The 19,496-nt window shown below is 41.4% G+C and overlaps 1 protein-coding gene across 2 annotated transcripts in view; it reads right to left on the bottom strand.

Annotated features, from left to right (window-relative positions):
- The window catches only part of SLC35A1 (solute carrier family 35 member A1), a 29,069-nt gene extending 15,658 nt beyond the window's left edge, over window positions 1-13,411 (bottom strand). Inside the window, exons 1-2 of one of the 2 annotated variants that reach the window (XM_043439729.1) lie at window positions 13,258-13,411; window positions 9,175-9,352 (exon numbers count right to left, since the gene is read on the bottom strand). In XM_043439729.1, coding sequence (XP_043295664.1) covers window positions 9,175-9,352; window positions 13,258-13,273 — 194 coding nt within the window. In that variant the 5' untranslated portion in view covers window positions 13,274-13,411. Of the gene's footprint in view, window positions 1-2,860; window positions 4,407-9,174; window positions 9,353-13,257 lie in introns of those variants that run through there. The other variant, XM_043439730.1, reaches the window with a different exon arrangement.
- Window positions 13,412-19,496: the final 6,085 nt, after the last annotated feature.

Below are 19,496 nucleotides of genomic sequence, written 5' to 3'. Positions count from 1 at the left end.
CTATGACAATTCAGTACTATGACAATTTAGTAAAGCTAACTAGCAATTTTCCTGTGAATTGTTGTAGTAATTATTTTATGAACCTAAAACATTTTTACATGTATTTGTTTTATGTTTCAACTGGATTATAACTTAGAAATCAATAACTTCACATTCAAATACTTGCTTTTGCATCAGACTGCTAAGGTGCTCCCCTCTCCACAAAACAGGATGTCTGTCTCCTTTACCATATGAGTGGTCTGACATAACTCATACATATGCACAACACTGTACATTAAAAGATAATTATTACATCTTTGTTTTACAGTTGCAGAAGGCTACATACAATCCAAATATCCATCAATAGAAACTGGTCTATATAATACATCTGTATAATAGAAAACCACACAGCTCTTAAAAATAGTAAGAGTTCTATGTATGGACATGGAACCATCTCTAAGATAAAACATTTAAATGGAAAAAAGTTAAAAAGCAAAGCACAGTGTAAACTTTGTATGCACACAAAATTACAAGCATTGTACATACATACATGTACATGCATTTTAGTTACATGCACTAAAATTCCCCAATCAGACCATGTAAACCTTAAACCTTATTTATCAAAGTAAGGTACCACCCATCAATTCTTCCCCCCAGTCCCCATTTTTTTTGCACTAATTTATGATAAAAACAAGTATAATTTCATATTCCAAAAATTACTGAAACTTAAAAGTAAAATCAAACAAAGATGGTGGAAAACTCCAAATTAATTACAAACAAACAAACCAAAAAGAAAAAACAAACCTGTCAGTTTTTTTCATGAATACCAAAATAACACTGATGGAGAAAAACAGAACTAACCCAAGTATTCTAAAACGCAGTCTTTTTACTGTATGCTCCAAAACTAAACGCAAAAAGAACTGCATACAAATACTGAACTTTAGTTAGTAGGTTTGCTTTTCCACAGCTGTAGGTTAGAAATTCTGAATCTACTTATTATGTATTCTAGGACTGAGCAAATAAGTAAGTATCTTTAAGATAATGAAAGTCAAACTTACCATCATTGGAAAAGAAAATACAGAAAAGGGGAAAGTTGTAATGAACCCTGTGGTACTGCATCAGAATTGCAGGTCTCAACAATACTGAACTCAGAGTTACATACATACACATACAGAAACAGAGGAACAGATCACTCAACACACGCTACCCGGCTCTGGTTACTGAACGGGCCCAGAAGTAATGCTATCCCTCCGGTACCAATGTGCACGTCATAAATCCAGACTCTGGTTTCTAAATACCATTCTTGTAAAAAGGAAAGGTTTCCTAGAGAAATGTATGATTTCAGGATTGGTGCTGGGAACGCACCCTTTGTTATGCTAAAAGAAACTACTCAAAGATCGGTAAGAATATGAGAGACAGAGGAAGGAAAAAAAGACAAAAAAAAAAGCGGGGAAGCTTGAAGATGATCCCACTGTCCAAATCTGAACAATGTGAGCACAGAAATAAATAGTGATAATAATAGATTCCAGCCATCATCATAAAATAACCCACGAATCTCACTGAGAGGGAGAGGTGGATGGAGGGAGTGGAGGACAGAAGGAAAAGCTTCTTAGAGTGGAATGTCTGTGTGTGTTCGTTGCTCAATCGTTTCCAACTCTTATGCGACCCCATGGGCTGCAGCCTGCCAGGCTCCTCTGTCCATGGGATCTCCAGGCAAGGTACTGCAGTGGGTTGCCTTGCTCTCCTCCAGGGGATCTTCTTGACCCAGGAATTGAACCTGGGTCTCCTGCATTGCAGGCGGATTCTTCACTGTCTGAGCCACCACAGGAGACCCTTAGAGTAGAAGGCCAACCAATCAATGTGTAGACAGTGTTGGAACTGGGAAATTACCATTTGGAAACATCAAATCAAAAAAGGAAGAGAAAGAGGATATTTACCTAGTTTCAAAGTATCTCTCCATAAGATACTTATTAGTTACAAAGAGAAAATTGGTGACTTTATTTGGAGAAACCCAGCAGGCACTACCTTAATCAAGAAATCCAAGTTAACTCGCCAGTAATGGGGGCAAACAGATACCATGTGCTTCCTGGTAAGCCGCACTGAGGAGTGTCTCTTCTGTGATGTTCCTGACCAAAAACCTGATCATGACAAAGCGTTCAGCAAACAAACTGAGGGATATTCTACAAAGCAAACGGACTGTGCTCTTCAAGAGTGGCAAAGACATAAAGAAAAAAAGATGGAGCAGCAGTCTCAGGTTACAGGCAGCTAGAGATAAAACTAAAGTGTGATTGTTTTACTATTAAAGGACACCAGTGGGCAACTGGCAAAATCATCTAAGGTCTGTGAATTAGGTAACAGTATCACGTCAATGCTAATGTCTCAGATTTGATATATGGGAGTATGTAAGAGAATGTTATGTTTTTTAGAAAGTATGTGCTGAAGAATTTAGGGACAAGGGCATCTTATGTAAAACTTGCTCTCAAACAGTTCATAGAAACTTTATACACACATACAAACGCACAGAAATCAAGAATATGATAAAACACACATGGTAAAATGTTAACATTTGGAAATGAAAACTTAAAAAATAAAATTACTAACGTGTCTAACAATGCTACTACTAAATGCTTGTCTTTGCCCTGGCTAACCACTTTACAGCTCAATTATTTCATTGTTCTAAAAGACTTATAATCAGAAAAGTGAAAATCAGGGAGCTTTCTAATGCTGTCACTGCCAGTCACTTTCTGGGGATCTTTGGCAAATTAAAACTTCCCTCAGCCTTGGATTTCTCCTTACAGAAGATGAAATAATACCTAAGGCTAAAACAGCGGCAGAAGCATCAAACGAAAGTAAGCTGTGTTTACCTGTGCGTCTCCCTCACCTGTTCTTAGGGGAGAATGTTTCCTCAACACCTTCCCTCTCTGGCAGCCTGGCGTCCTCAGCAGCAGCAGTCCTGACCGACTGAAGACGGCAGCTGCCGTTGCCGCATCTTAAAAGAGGCTGATTGGGCTTCACACAGCACGTCTGACAGCGATCCACGGTGTTCCAGAGTCTGGTCATATGTTCACTGGGCTTTCAAAAATTCATTTTTTCACAACAGACCCCCAAAGAAGCATTATTCTTTGGTTTTTCTAAGGAAATTTCAATTTATTATATATTATAGCAATAGTGCTAAAGTGCTGGCTAGTGTTCCTTCGTGCCAGAAAGCTGTGGTGTGTGCCTTATGGAGAAAACACGTGTTAGATGAGCTTTATCCAGGCATGAATTACAGCACTACTGGCCCCGAGTTCAATGCTAATAAGTCAACAACACATATTAAATGAGGTGTCTTTAAACAGAAACAAGGTTCTGTGGTGACCAGCTGATGGAAATGTTGTGCCGGAGGCTCACATCTGCTCCTCTAGGAGCAAGTTCAGTGATCACTGATTCAGTGTTCGTGGGAACCACTGAGACAGCAGGAATCAACCGTTTGTCCAAAGCCATCACCAGGCCTGTGGCCTCTACTCTGAGGAGCAGACGCTTCTCTTCATCACTCACAGTCAGCATGCCCACAATCCTAAGCTTCCTTACCCCCAATTCCTAACAACCTTCTCGTCCACGCTCCTCAAAGGGGTCACAGGGACTCACCATAATTGGGGCGCCTTGTTAGTCCCTGGCTTCACCCTTCTGGTGATTCCCTAATGCACCTGAGAGAAAACCTGGGCTCCTTCACAGGCCCACAGTTCCTCTCGACACCCTGCCCGCGCCTCTCCCCTCTCACAGCTCTCCAGTGATCTCTGGTTGTTCTCTAACACACTGATCTCTTTACCTTCTCTCTGCTCTTTTCCTGCCCATCTTCTGCTCCATATTCAGGTCTGTGTTAATATAACTTCCTCATATTCAAATGGAGACCCCCCTCTTACTTATTTACAGCATCCTCCATTTATCCTCTGGTGGCTCAGCAGTAAAGTAGGAGACCTGGGGTCGATCCCTTGGTCAGGAAGATCCCCTGGAGAAGGAAATGGCAGCCCACTCCAGGATTCTTGCCTGAGAAGTCCCATGGACAGAGGGGCCTGGCGGGCTACAGTCCATTGGGTTGCAAAAGAATTAGACACAGCTTAGCGACTATGCAACAAACTACTTATCCTCTTAACACCACTCACTGATTATTCATTTGCTTAACATCTAGTTCTCCACCAGACTCAAGCTCCATGCGGACAGAATAGGTCTTTTTAATTTGCAGCTATATTTCTTACATCCTGAAAAGTGCTGAGCAAATAACTGGATAAATGAATGAACCTGACTATTGCACTACATCTTTTTAGCAGTATATTCAAACAAAGCATGACTATGTTTAAAATGTTTGTTTGGGACTTCCCTAGTGGTCCAGTGGTTGGGACTTTGCCGTCCAATGCAGGGGGCGAGGGTTCCAACCCTGGTCAGGGAGCTAAGACCCCACATGCCTCCCCGAAGCATAAAACATAGAAACAAACAAAAAAAAAAAAACATAAAATAGAGGCAATATTGTAACAACTTCAACTTTAAAAAAGCCAAAACATAAAACAGAAGCGATATTGTAACAAATTCAATAAAGACTTTAAAAATAGTCAACATCCAAAAAAAACTTAGAAAAAAATGTTTGAAAGCAGTGAACCACAGATTATTTGGACATGGCCGTGACACATTTCTAAGTGAACTTAATTATAAGCAAGACGTTAAGAACTTTTAAGAACTGTCCTGAGTCTCTGCCCCCATCTCCACACAGTATAAAATGATATGTACTTACTTTAACAATTAGCCAAGACTAAGCATAGTACTGAGCAAAGAGCATTACTCCAGAGACCATCCGGGGCAGGCTTTGCACAGGTCAGAAACAAGTGAGGTTCTAGAGTTGTCAGCTCAAAAAAGTAATTGCCCTTTAACAGAGCGTAAAGCGTGGGAAGAAGTGAATAAGCTTTTACCTCCTTTAACAGTTTTTTCCATTCAAATGGTAGTTCACTTTTTTCCTTTTCTGTCATTATCTAAAACTTTCCAATCAAAATTTAGTATTATCTAATTTTTACATTAACTTTATTTTTTTGGAACATAGGGAAAATGTATTAATCATGAAGATCTAACTTATCTTTTTTCTTCTCAGAAGAGTCTCCAAGTTCTAAATCTTAAGTTATTTCTAACATAATTCTTTCACATTCTCCCACGATATCCTGAAATCGTCATCCTTTCTCTCAGATGATAAAGTGTTGCTTCTACTTTGAAAACAAAGTAAAAAAGTCCAATGTCATGTTTTTAGCTTTAAAGAAGGAAATAGTTTAACATCATGTGGTAAAGCATTTTCAAACAATATAAGCTCAAAATTATGAAATCGTTTCTTGTGTATACCAACAAATCAATTCCTAAAATTTCTGAGTAACAAGTATCTTCTGATATTTAGAAGTCTCTCTATCACAGCAAATAAAGCACTGACATCCAACCTGGCTTTTTTTGGACAGCTATTTAACATCCTATTTGCCTTTGATTCACTTTTTTTAAATTGACGATTTTAGTATGTGTATAAAGAAATTACAGCATAGAGAATATCTGGAAAGTGTACTTTGCGAACTTCACACAGCTGTACCAAAAAGACAGATATAAAGTTGTAGGTGCTTTCATGTGCTCCAGCTCCTAACTGTTCAGTCACAGTCCAGCCATCTATTTTATTCATCTTGTCCATATTCCAAACTGCTTTGGGTGAACCGTTATAAGCTAGTGTCTTTCAAGATCTAGAATCAACTTGCAACATTTTCACTGGGTATGTTTCCCACACAGCTCTGATTTCGTTTCATTAGCGACTGTCTCATGACATATTGCTGAATAAGCTGAACAAGTAATACACAATGTCCTTTCATTTCATTCTGTAGCTATCAACCTGTGACCTAACACTGTAAGATAATTCTTTCACTGTTTTACCATTCCAAGAAATTAACGTTTTCACAGATGCCCTCTTTATTTGCTCCAAGAAATTGTCCTACCAACGTGTTTTGAATAACCACATAACGTGCCAACATGTTTCTCATTAAAAATTACGTTTGCTTTAAAATCCAATAATTTCAAATTCACTTCACTTCTTTCCTGCTTTGTAATTTTTTTCCAGTGTTTTTTCCCACTTGGAAACTCCTTGTGTTTTAAATGATTTTCTTCGCAGCCAAACTCTTGCTAGCCATGTCATGTCAAATGCCAGCCATGAAAACTCTGTATCATAATTCTTTACTTTTTCTCTGATTGTCCCTGGTCTTATGAACTCTGCAGGTAATGTTTATAAAAGAGGCTCTACATTATCCTGGGCTTCCCTGGGGCTCAGCTGGCAAAGAATCCGCCTGCAATGCAGGAGCCCTGGGTTCAACCCCTGGGTTGGGAAGATCCCCTGGAGAAGGAACGGGTACCCACTCCAGTATCCTGGCCTGGAGAAGTCCATGGACTCTATAGTCCGTAGGATCACAGAGAGTCGGACACGGCTGAGTGACTTTCACCTTCACCACATTATCCTGGTGACATAAACAGCCATCTGGTTACTGATGCTGAAGACAATCAAGGACAATATTTGGTTTTCCACAGTTGTTTCAATACCATTATCTAACTTATCTGGTGAATTCTTGGAAACTTTTCTGCTTTTATATTAATTTCAAAGAAAGTTTCCACAAAACAAACCTCAGCTGACCACACCCGTAACACTGAACAGCTTGAGAATAAGAAATACCACACGGCGAGCGGCGCAAGGCTGGGAGAGCATCAAAATAAGCCAAAAAGTCTCTGCAGCGGGTTGGCAGGACACTAGCCCAGCTGGAGTTAAACCAAAGGCTTCACTGCTTTTTAACAAATTCTAAACAGTTACAAAACAACTGAACCATAATCTGATCTTACAGCTTTAAATAGCAAATAACATGCTTAACAGTCCTAGTTCATTCCTGGGTCATAATATTTTCTCCCTAAGGAAGCTGGGGGATAAGGAGAAGAAATGTGCTCCCTATGTCTCTTTTCCACCATCTCCATTTTTGTATTAAAGCAAGTTAAGCCATAAGATTTTTACTAATTTATTTACTCCTAAATTGGTGGTTGTTCTGGCATTTCAAATATAGAGATGCTTGCCTCTGGAACATTGCCTTTTAAAGATACAATAAGGCCTCTCCTTTACCTGACATTCTCCAGAAGAGTGGAAGCCAAATTTCCTTAAAAATGGATCTTATTAAGTAAGAAACTGTAAGGGTGTGAGATTTTAACCTATTTGCAACCCAACAAGTTAGCTCTGCCTGTAAGACAAATCTCAGACACAGATTTTCTATCAGAGCTTTCCACCATCTAGCCTCAATTATTTTCCTGTTCTTTTCTCCCTCTCCACACCATTTTTAAAGTATTTTTTTCAGATGGATTATTTGTAATCATGCATGTGTTTTCTAGCATATTCTGTCTCTTCCACTAAACCTAAATGTGAAGCAAGCAGCAACCATATGTTTCATTCATACCATAACATCTATTTCATTTACACCGTATCTATGCTGTGGTGTAGTGGCTCAGTCCTGTCCAACTCTGCGACCCCATGAACTGTACAGCCCACCAGGCTCCTCTGTCCATGGGATTTCCCAGGCAAGAATACTGGAGTGGGTTGCCATTTCCTTCTCCAGTCTATTTCTATATCCAGCACCTATTATAAAACTGTCACACAGAAATCACTTAATAAATATCTGTTAAATGAAATTTAAAGTGTTTAAATGTAATTTAAACCTACACACATGCTATTCTTCACTGCTTCCTACGCTCAGCAGCCTACATCTTGAAGCCGATCCACATCACTTGTCCACATGACCCAGGTGGGTCCTCATCTCGTACATCTTTCCCAAGTATGGGAATTCCCTGGTGATCCAGTGGCTAAGACTCTGGGCTCCCAATGCAGGGGGCCTGGTCAATCCCTGGTCAGGGAACTAGATCCCACAGCCACAACCAAGACCCCGCAGAGCCAAATAAGTAAATTTAAAAAAAAAAAAAAAAGGCTAAAAAAAATCTTTTCAAGTAATTTCCTACCAGCTTTTAATTCTCACAGCTCTATTTTCTCCAGTAAAAAGCTGAAGAAACTATACAACGAACCCGAAGCTCGCCTTCTCTTGTCTGCCTCCCTTTCCTTTGTCTTGCGTTCCTGTTTGCTCTCATCCACAGCCTGCGGCTGTTCCCCTCTATCCTGAATGGACTCTCACCCCTGGTTTTATAGACACAGTGTCCAGAACTTCCCTTTGCATAGATGTCCCACTTTCCCTTACTGGTGGTGAGAAAGTCACCTGATTTTTATTAGACTTAAAATATTCCAGCCTATGAATATCATGTGGGAAATGAAAACGGACAACTAAAAAATTGCTGGGCTTATGGGCAGCACTGAAGACTTAAAATGTGAACTTTAAAAAAAGAAAAAGAAATAGAGAAACTGAAGCTTAGGAGAAGAGGAGAAGCTAAGGAATATATGGAAAGTAATAATCCCAACAATTCTAGGACTAAAATTAGGTCTGTATCAACCCTGTCTTATATTTCAGCCTTGCCAAAACAACTTTCACCCATTGTTACTGATCCAAAGCCCCCAGGGCTGCCCATATTAACAGCATGATATTGAGGAATTATCATCCTTACCTAAAGAATGTGTAAAGACCAAACGAGGTGACTAACGAAAAGCACTTACTACAGTGTCACTTCACACAGAAAAGACTAAAGAAACGTTAACTATCATGATCGCTTCACTCCTCTATAACAGACGTCAGCACGTTTTCTGTAAGAACCAAATGGTAAATAGTTTACGCTGTGTGAGCCACACAATCTGTGTTCCAACAAAAACAAGCAGCAAACTGGACTAACCAGTGGGCCACAGTCAGCCAGCTCCACCTGCTGTATGGTGGAGTTTTTCAGCTGTGGCACCACTGATGTTTGGGGCTGGAGACTTCTTTGTTACGGATTGCTGTCCTGGGGGACACGGCATCGCGGGATGTTTATTAGCACCCTTGACCTCCACCCGCTTGAGGTAAGTAGCATCCCCCAAGTTGGGTCAACCAAAATAATACCTCCTGGTGAGCAAAAATGCCCTGAGCCGGGAAAGCTTGCTCTAGAGCAATCAAACATATGAGGATATAGCTTGAATTTTCTAATAAAGAAGGTAACTGAGTAAAAAAGTAATAATTTAACACACTAGAAAGTATTTATACTCACTTAGCTAAAATGCCCACACTTAGCAATAACTTTATCACCTCTGTGATACACACGGCTGTAGTTGAAAAGTAGAGTTCTTTGTCTGATGTCCTTGTGTATCTTAAAGCTACGGTGTAAGCTGCGGCCACCAGGGTCATCACTGCCAAGCAGTATAGCTTGAATAATAAATTGACATTTTCTGGAAAATATGTGCAAAGATATTATTTAATAGACAACATTACATATATAAAAGCTAATCAGTGTTATACTTCAAGATGCTTTCCAATTTTGAGCACAAAATACATTTAAATTTTTTTTTCCCCCAAAACAATGCTCTCAACCACATGAAAAGACACACAGGCATGCAATACACAGCGGACTTTCGGTACCAACTGGCCAGGCACAGGGCTTGTTCCTGGGGAGGGCTCAGCCGCAGGATTGTCTCGCTTAACTAACTGCAGTTTAGGATGCTACAAAGTACACGCATTATGTACCTTTATAACTCACACTTGTGAAAGCAACACATGATGGCAGGATGAAAACAATAACGTGCATGCTAAACAGAAAGACAGCAGGAAGAAAACAGAAGGAATAAGGGAATGATAAAATAATACGGATTTTTATAATATAAATTACATCCAGCCTCTCATTTTACGGCATTATATGAAAGATAACTCATGACACACACACACACAGAAAAGAGAGTATGAAGAATGAAGTTCTGTAAAACCTGACATCCAGGAAATATACACAACTGATGAACACTCAATTTAAGAACTTATTGTAAGTGTATCTGAGCATCAGCCATCACTCGGGCACCAAGGCCGGTCCAACTTCAATAAAACCACAGGCACTGGGGAGCGAGGTCTCCCTCAGTACTCCCAGCCCTGTCCTGAGACAGCCATCACCTAATACTCAAACTGTTTCTGCTTTTTTTACCCACTTCATACTTCCCTCATCCCCAGCTTTATTCAACCTTCTTTCAAAAATCTTCAGGCACATGTTAAACAGGGATCAGCAAGTTTTTTTCTATAAGGGCCAACAGTAAATATTTTATGTTTTTTAGGCCAGGAGGCAAAATTAAGGATATCATGTAGGTACTTAGGTGACAAGAGAGAAAACATATTTTCACATTTAATTTATATTTAATTGGAAAAAATCAAAATATAATAATAATTGAATACAATGCTTTATTGTATTGAGAAGACAGGAATTCTGGGGGTGGAGGTGGAGGCAGGTAACATTTTGCTTCACTGGTCTTCAAAGTTGCTGTTCCATCAGATCAGCTGCAAACGTTCATCTGTAAAAACCATCCTTAGCTCACAGGTCATGCAAAAACAAGTCATAGGCTGGGTTTGACCAATGGGCCATACTTTGACAACCTGGGTTAAGAACCAGCGGGAAGAGGTTGCTCTGGGTTGCTACTATAACTACATTACATCTAAGCATGCTTCTTAACCATTTTGGAAGCCTAACCACAGTTCAAAGGTGACTTGCACAGGAAAATAAGTTTCAAACAAATCATCTTTATATGGTAAGGTGGAAACTTACTAGGAAAACAGGTTCTTCAATATAAATATTTTTCCCTGGGTGAATTAAAGAAGTTTGGAAAATTCAGGCAGATGTTTAAACGCACATTAGGTCTTAACTAAAAAGTTGGATGGCAGAACAGAAAAAAATAGAGCTTATCTCTGCCTAAAGTTTCAACCGATCTTGAGGACCCAAAAAGCAATGTTAATGTAAAAGAGATCAAAGGGGATCACAGTAATACTTCACTTGCCCTAAAACTCTCCTATACAAGGAGGAAATGTAAGACAAAAAATAAACAGCAGTACAGGAGAAACCATTTCCCATCTTCTTGATCAGGGGTGAACAAAGTACATTTCCTCTCATTTTTCTATGATCTGAAACCTGAGAATAGGTTTATATTTTTTTAATGGTTGGAAAAAAGTTTTTAAATAACCTTTTGTGATACATGAAAACTATATGAAATTCAAATTACAGTGTCACAAAAAAAGTTTTATTAGAACATACTTATGTTCTTTGTTTCCGAATTATTTATGGCTTTTTTTTTTGCCCTGCAACAGCAGAATGAGTAGTTATGACAGAGACCATCAGCCATTAACAGAAAAAGTTTACCAACCCACATGTCCTAAATTATAAATACTTTCATAAATAAGAGGTTAGGACTGCTAAACTAAAAGTTATGTCAGCGATTATATAGGTTCCTGATTCCAAAACAACAAAATGAATGGTTAAAATTTTGAAAATACACCTATTAGCATAGTGATTAAATGGGAATATATATGATATTCCTGAAAATAACTGATTAAATAAAAGAGCAAGCAAATAAGTTTAGACATCTGTATAATGAAAGCGCAATTATTAGCAATTTCAGTTTGTTTCAAGGTAATATCACAAGTCCATACAAGGACTTCCCTGGCGGTCCAATGGTTAAAACTCCTGAGCTTCACTGCAGGGGGCAGAGATTCAATAGTTAGTTAGTAGAGGACTAAGATCCATGCGGTGGCAGAAAGTCCACAGCTCAACTGCGGTGTTGAGTGGGCACATCGGCACTGTTTTTCCTCCTCTCAAAGCTCCCATCAGCTCCCACACAACCTCTGTTTCATGTGTAGAATCCCACCACCCCGCCCCGCAAAAGAAATTTACAATCTGGAGTTGTATATTTTTCTCAGTTATAGTTTACTCTATTTTAGAGTGAACATTATTTGTAACACCTGAGAAGGTGAAAATTAGGAAGTCCTAGAAATAAATAAATTCTTTGTGAATCTCAGGAAGTTCGGGATTCCAATTTTGTATTACACAGTTCTAGCGGACATGTAAGATTTATCACATGACCCAGGCACAACAAATATGTATTGGCAATAAGCCTAAATCTGTAAATTGAGCAACTATTTCAGATGATTTGACTTAGGTAATTCTGTAATTGCCTTCACCATTCATCTTGCTAATTTCATTTTAGGTCAATTATCAAAATAATTCTACTTTTCCCCTTTACTTCGGGTGTTGCTATAAAAGACTCTTAAAGGTGGGCTCATCTCAAAGGCGAGCAGCATATGCAACTGCAGACAATGCCCCTGAGCAGGGCTTGAAAGACAAACGTGGCCTCCCCAACCAGGAAAATAATCCGCCACCCATGCAAAAAGCTATTGTTCAAATATTTGTTCCACGTATATTCAGGGGTGAAGCCAAGAGCTCTATGGAGGAAATGTGGAGAAAAATCCGGGTGTTGCCCAACCTCTCGTAGCTTCACCATTCAGAAACTCAACTCCGGTTTTAACTTCCCCCATTCAGCAAAGCAAACGAGCTACAGTTAATGATACTTAGACTCAGGCAAAGGCAATTAGTCATCAAACATGATTACTCTAATGAGCTATCCCTGGGAAAGGGGCAAGGGCAGGGGCGGAGGATGCCTATCACCCTCCCCACAAAATATTCAAGTGTTCCTTCTAACCACATCACATTCTCAAGAGTAACTGTTAACCACAGCTTTCTCCGTCTCTTCACAGTTGCAAGGCGGTTCTCCTGCCCGAAGGATGTTTTCAGAGTCTGTTAGGCGGACCAGCCGCTGCTTAGATTCTGCACCCAGAGCATGCCCTGAAGGCTCTTGAGCATCCTAGTGTAGGAGGCACCGCGGACACCGCAGCCGCGGTGACCCCGGCCCGGACTGAGACCCGTCCTGCCTCCCGCCGGGTGATGCGGCTCCAGCCCGGGCCCGGCGCCCCGATCCCGCGCCCGGTCGGCTACAGCCCAGGCCTGTCTGAATTCTGTCCCCACCCACTCGTCCCGGCAGGCGCGGTCTCCGCCGCCGAACCGGCTGGCGCTGAGTCCGCCCCCCGGGAAGGCAGCCGCAGTGGGAGGCTGGCTGGCCCGCGCTGCCCAGACCGGTGGCAGCGCGCGCTCAAGCCCGGGAGCCGCTCAACACAAACCCCTGCTCCCCGACGCCCGGGCCTACCCGCCGGAGACCCGAGCCCCGCGGGCGCGGAGGATGCTCGCCCGCAGAGAGACGCAGACAAGCGCTGAGGCTGGCTCTGCAGAGCGCCCCCGGCCCGGCCTCCCCAGTCCCGCCGGCCGCGGCCTCACCTCTTGGTGCGGCCATGGTTCCCGACCGCGCCGCGCGGAACTGACCCGCAAGCCCTCCGCGCGCGCCGAGGGCGCCCGGGACCGCCTCCCGGGGTCATAGAGACGAAGCCGCGCGGCCTAGAGCGCCTCGCCGCCGGCCGGCCGCGGCCTCCCGCCCAGCCTAGCACCCGGACTAGGTTCACGAATCCGACCGCCGCAGAGAAGGGGCGGACCCGGAAGGAGAGGAGACCGGGGCCGCCCAGTTGCTGTGGACAAGCGCGTAGAACTAGGTTCACGGCGATCTTCTGTAAACTACAACTCCCGGCCGGCTAAGGGGGCTGCGTCGCGAGAGCCGAGCGTTGCCTTCTGGGAGCTGTAGTCCTCACCAGGTGACTTGGCGGCGAATAGGAATTGGGCTTCGATTTAGGGGTTCTGGCAAAGCTGTTGTAGATCCTCCCAAAAGCCGGAAAGTAACAGAAGCTAGGCGACTTCTGTAACTTGCACTAACTTCCTCACTCACTAACTTCTGTTGTTACCTCTCATTTAAACGTATAGTTTATATTATATATTGTTCAGTCTGTGGCTGTGTCCTCATCGCCGGCATCGCCTCTGACTGCGTTTACCTTACCAGACATTCTAACTGCACAGTCTCCGCTTCACAAAGTTAGGCCTATTAACAGGCACTAACTTCGACCGCTATAATCTCCACGTTCATGAAGCATGTTAATTGGCATAATTGATATTAGAAATAGTTCACTGTCAAATGGTTTTCAAGATATGTGGATTGGTTAAAAATACTGTTGTATATAAGTACCTCCATTCTTACAGGGACATGGGTACAACATTCTGAGATGCCCCACAGCCTACACCTTCTGTAGCATGATCTTTCCCCCAAATGACTTTCAGACTTAATTGAAGAAAGTAGGGAAAACCACTAGACCATTCAGGTATGATCTAAATCAAATCCTTTATGATTATACAGTAGAAGTGACAAATAAGATTCAGTGGATTAGATCTGATAGAGTGCCTGAGAACTATGGATGGAGGTTCGTGACATTGTAAAGGAGGCAGTGATCAAGACCATTTCCAAGAAAAAGAAATGCAAAAAGGCAAAATGGTTGTCTGAGGAGACCTTACAAATAGCTGTGAAAAGAAGAGTAGTGAAAGGCTAAGGAGAAAAAGAAAGATATACCCATTTGAATGCAGAGCTTCAAAGACCAGCAAGGAAAGAGAAGAAACATTCCTCAGTGATCAATGCAAAGAAATAGAGGAAAACAATAGAATGGGAAAGACTAGAGATCTCGTCAAGAAAATTAGAGATACCAAGGAAACATTTCACACAAAGATGGGCACGATAAAGGACAGAAATGGTATGGACCTAACAGAAGCAGAGAGATTGAGAAGAGGTGGCAAGAATACGCAGAAGAACCATACAAAAAAGATGTTTGTGACTCAGATAATCACGATGGTGTGATCACTCACCTAGAGCCAGACATCCTGGAATTCAAAGTCAAGTGGGCCTTAGGAAGCATCAGTATGAACAAAGCTAGTGAAGGTGATGGAATTCCAGCTGAGCTATTTCAAATCCTAAAAGCTGATGCTGTGAAAGTGCTGCTCTCAATATGCCAGCAAATTTGGAAAATTCAGCAGTGGCCACAGGACTGGGAAAGGTCAGTTTTCATTCCAACTTCAAAGAAAGGCAATGCCAAAGAATGCTCAAACTACCACACAATTGCACTCATCTCACACACTAGCAAAGTGATGCTCAAAATTTTCCAAGCCAGGCTTCAACAGTACATGAATCGTGAATGTCCAGATGTTCAAGCTGGTTTTAGAAAAGGCAGAGGAACCAGAGATCAAATTACCAACATCCACTGGATCATCGAAAAAGCAAGAGAGTTCCAGAAAAGCATCTATTTCTGTTTTATTGACTACACCAAAGCCTTTGAGTGTGTGGATCACAACAAACTGAAAAATTCTTAAAGAGATGGGAATACCAGGCCACCTGACCTGCCTCCTGAGAAATCTGTATGCAACAGATTAGAACAGCAACAGTTAGAACTGGACATGAAAAAGCAGACTGGTTCCAAACAGGAAAAGGAGTACGTCAAGGCTGTATATTGTCACCCTGCTTATTTAACTTATATGCAGAGTACATCATGAGAAATACTGGACTGGATGAAGCACATGCTGGAATCAGGATTGCCGGGGGAAATATCAATAACCTCAGATATGCAGATGACACCTCCCTTATGGTAGAAAATGAAGAAGAACTAAAGAGCCTCCTGATGAAAGTGAAAGAGGAGAGTGAAAAAGTTGGCTTAAAACTCAACATTCAGAAAACTAAGGTCATGGCATCTGATCCCATCACATCATGGCAAGTAGATGGGGAAACAGTGACAGACTTTTTTTTTTTTTTTGCTCCAAAATCACTGCAGAAGGTGACTGCAGCCAGGAAATTAAAAGACACTTGCTCCTTCAAAGAAAGGTTATGACCAACCTAGACAGCATATTAAAAAGCAGAGACATTACTGTACCAACAAAGGTCCGTCTAGTCAAAGCTATGGTTTTTCCGGTAGGCATATATGGATAGTTCTCTATAAAGAAATAAAGACTATAAAGAAAGCTGAGCACCAAAGAATTGATGCTTTTGAACTGTGGTGTTGGAGAAGACTCTTGAGGGTCCCTTGGACAACAAGAAGATCCAACCAGTTCATCCTAAAGGAAATCAGCCCTGAATGTTTATTGGAAGGACTGATGCTGAAGCTGAAACACCAATACTTTGGCCACCTGATGTGAAGTACTGACTCATTTGAAAAGACCCTGATGCTGAGAAGGATTGAAGGCGGGAGGAAAAGGGGAAAACAGAGGATCAGGTGGTTGGGTGGCATCGCCGACTCAAAGGACATGAGTTTGAGTAAACTCCAGGAGTTGGTGATGGACAGGGAGGCCTGGCGTGCTGCAGTCCATGGGGTCGCAAAGGGTTGGACACGACTGAGCGACTAAGTGACTAAGATCATTATTTATATATATATCCTCTTAATATTATTGCAAAATTTTTCATTCCTTATTAGCATCACATTAATGGGGGAGTGGGCTTCCCAGATAGCTCAGTGTAAAGAAGGCAGGTTCTATCCCTAGGTGGGGAAGATCCCCTGGAGGAGGAAATGGCAACCCACTCCAGTATTTGTGCCTAGGAAACCCCACCGACAGAGGAGCCTGGCAGGCTACAGTCCATGGGGTATCGAAAGAGCAGGACTTAGCAAATAAACATGAGTTAGCAACTAAACAACATCAGAAAGAACTCACAGAAGGAGACCATAGTTTATGTAGTGAGACCTTTGATTAAGCTCAGTTCAGACCATGTTGAATCTCCCCTCTGCCTGGTTCTATGTGTGCTGACTGGTGCTAATCACCTCTTCTGGTAATTGGCACAGTTCCCACTTATGCAGTTATTCAGTTCCCTGCTGTATGTGCTTATACATACCCATATACACTTAAAAACTCATATCTGTACTTGAAATTAATTGTAAAAATTAAAAATATTCTATCATAAATTTATTGTTTTATATGGTTTATTTATCTCCTATTTTCGAGTATCATTATAGTCTCAACTTACTTCAATTAACTATAATTATTCTTTGGACACTCAAATTGCCCCATATGGACCCTATAAGTCCACTCCTTTCTTTAAATCTGAAGCAACTTTTTGAAACATTTTTGATTTCTGGCAACAAGGTCCCAGGTTCCAGGCCAATCTTGATTTTTCCCTCTTCTAAGCCATGGGATCAACTACACTTCAAGAAACTACGGTTCCTTCTGGGGGAGAAGAGTGTTACACACACACACACTGATCATAATTAGGGTGGTGGGTAAAACGCTTTAGAGCTAGTTTTGTGGCATTTCTGATTCACATAATGTAAATTTTCCTTCTTAAAATTTTCATTGCCTACAAAGACTTTCAGCTCTATTACCATGAGCCTCGACTAGATTCTGATGCCTCTTGTCCTAATTGATCTGCCCAAAACCCACCGGGGACAACCCTAAGTCAGATAGCGTCAGGATGATTGGTCCATTCCAGTGAAGGAGACTGCACATCAGAATAAACTGTGGGAGGTCTCAGGAAACAGAGGAAAAGACAGTTACAGAATCTGGGGGAAGGATGGACTTACTGTGTATGTTTGCTCAATCATGTCCAACTCTTTGCGACCATATGGACCATAGCCCGCCAGGTTCCTCTGTCCATGGGATTTTCTAGACATGAATACTGGAGTGGGTGAAACTTAAAAAGAAGCAGTACTTTGTTAGATTCAAAGCAGGGCTGTGTGTGAAAAACTCAACATCAGATCGGAACAGTCTCAGGATCCTGTTTCCTGGAAACCCCAAAGTTACTGTATATGCGGACTGTTACACTCAGGAGTCCCCTAAATGAAGGCTTTGCAGCTAGGCTGGAAACTGAAGCTGTGTCTTTGGATCAAAGTGACTTAAATCCTTCAAGCAAGAATAGAGTGTTTCATTATTACTGATACAATTTCCACAGCAGGGTTCCTAGCAGTGTATGATTTCAGAGAACAAAACTTTTCAGTGAATTAGAAAGTAGACACTCAAAAAAGGGGGGTGTTATTATACTTTACAACTGTAGCATATCCTTGAGAGAGATGTTATTTCCTGTTAACTTTGAAGCTGGGATTTTTGTGTTTCTCATCCCAGCCCAGTGAATGGCCAGGCAGACATTTATATTCTTAGTTTAAGGTAATTTTTATTTTCTCATTTCAAATTATCCTAAGTCTTCCAGGACAAGTATCATTTCACTGTGTTTCTTTTACGTATGTCTAGCTGTCTGTGCAAACCTTGGTTAGAGCAAGGAGCGGACATCTCCATCATGTGAGCCATAAGATCATTTGCCTGATGATGAAATAGCCTCACAGCGGCTGCTGCTCTTTCCATCTGAGCCCTCAGTGATTTTTCTGATTGTCACTATCACACTGCAGTATTTGTCTCGATACCCTGTCACTTCTGTCTCTGCTTAGGTATCAGAGCTACCCTAGTCTCAATGAATTGTATGAAAGGAAGCCCACTACTATCTCCATTAGCAACAAAGTAAAAGTGTGAACTTCATTAAACAAAAAGACTGTGCAGGAAGCAAACACCAAAAGGCTTAAGAAGATTGTAGCTCAATTCAAGTATGGTATTTGTACAACAGATTATTAAAAGTGGTGAGGTTTAAAGTACAGTAAACCATTAAAGAACTGTGTAGACAAATGCAGATTAAGCATATTACTCTCATTCTTCTATTTTAAAAAATCCCAAACTAATCTGAGACCTGGATTCCTTCCCTGGGTTGGGAAGATCCTCTGGAGAAGGGAAAGTCTACCCACTTCAGTGTTCTGGCCTGGAGAATTCCATGGACTGTATAGTCCATGGGGTCGCCAAGAGTTGGACACAACTGAACGACTTTCACTTTCACTGTGATTTTAAAACAACTCTTTCCTGTGGTATAAAAATTGCTAAAGACAAACCAGAAGGATTGCTGCATCTTAGAACTGAGAAAATTTGTTTTAAAAATACAAAGACACAAGGTAAAATTCAGTGTCTGAACTGAAAGGGTTAAATGAGTGATACTCATCAGAATCTAAATACTTCTTTTTTTAAGTTAATAAATTTGATGTTTTCTTTTTATTAGAGTATAGTGGCTTTACACTGTTGTCTTCGCTTCTGCTGTTCAATAAAGTAAATCAGCCATATGCCTACACAGATGCCCTCCCCCTTGGACCTCTCTCTCACCGCACCCCTAGCCCCTCCTCCCCTCACCCCAGGTTAAACATTGCTTATTTGAGCCTAACTCCCCCTTGCCTCTGCTTCCAGTTTGAGTTACCATAATCCCATTTCTCTTTTCCTGCCAAACAGTCACTGATAAGTAGTCTGTACTTAGTTCTACAATTTTCTGCTTCGCTGGCTACAATCTTATTTCAACTCAAGCCAACACTGTTCAAACAGCTTGGCAGTTGCCAACTCCATTCTTCATCCTCTTGTGTTTGTTCATCAGACATTTAAGGAAAGTCCTAATGTGCCAAGCATTATTCTAGGTACTGAGATCTAGAAAACAGAAATCTGGAAAAATGAGGCTGGGAGTGCAGCAGACACAAAACACTGGGGGATGCCTCCTCTCTTGGCTACATTAACGAGGCACCTACCAGACAAACGCGTTACACATGTTCACTAACTGGTCAGAAAACTAAGATCATGGCATCTGGTCCCAT

Source organism: Cervus canadensis, chromosome 20, assembly GCF_019320065.1.
Source record: "Cervus canadensis isolate Bull #8, Minnesota chromosome 20, ASM1932006v1, whole genome shotgun sequence".
Lineage (NCBI taxonomy): Eukaryota > Metazoa > Chordata > Mammalia > Artiodactyla > Cervidae > Cervus > Cervus canadensis.
The sequence above is the reverse complement of the archived record's forward strand: the minus strand, read 5'-3'. Positions and strand labels throughout refer to the sequence as shown.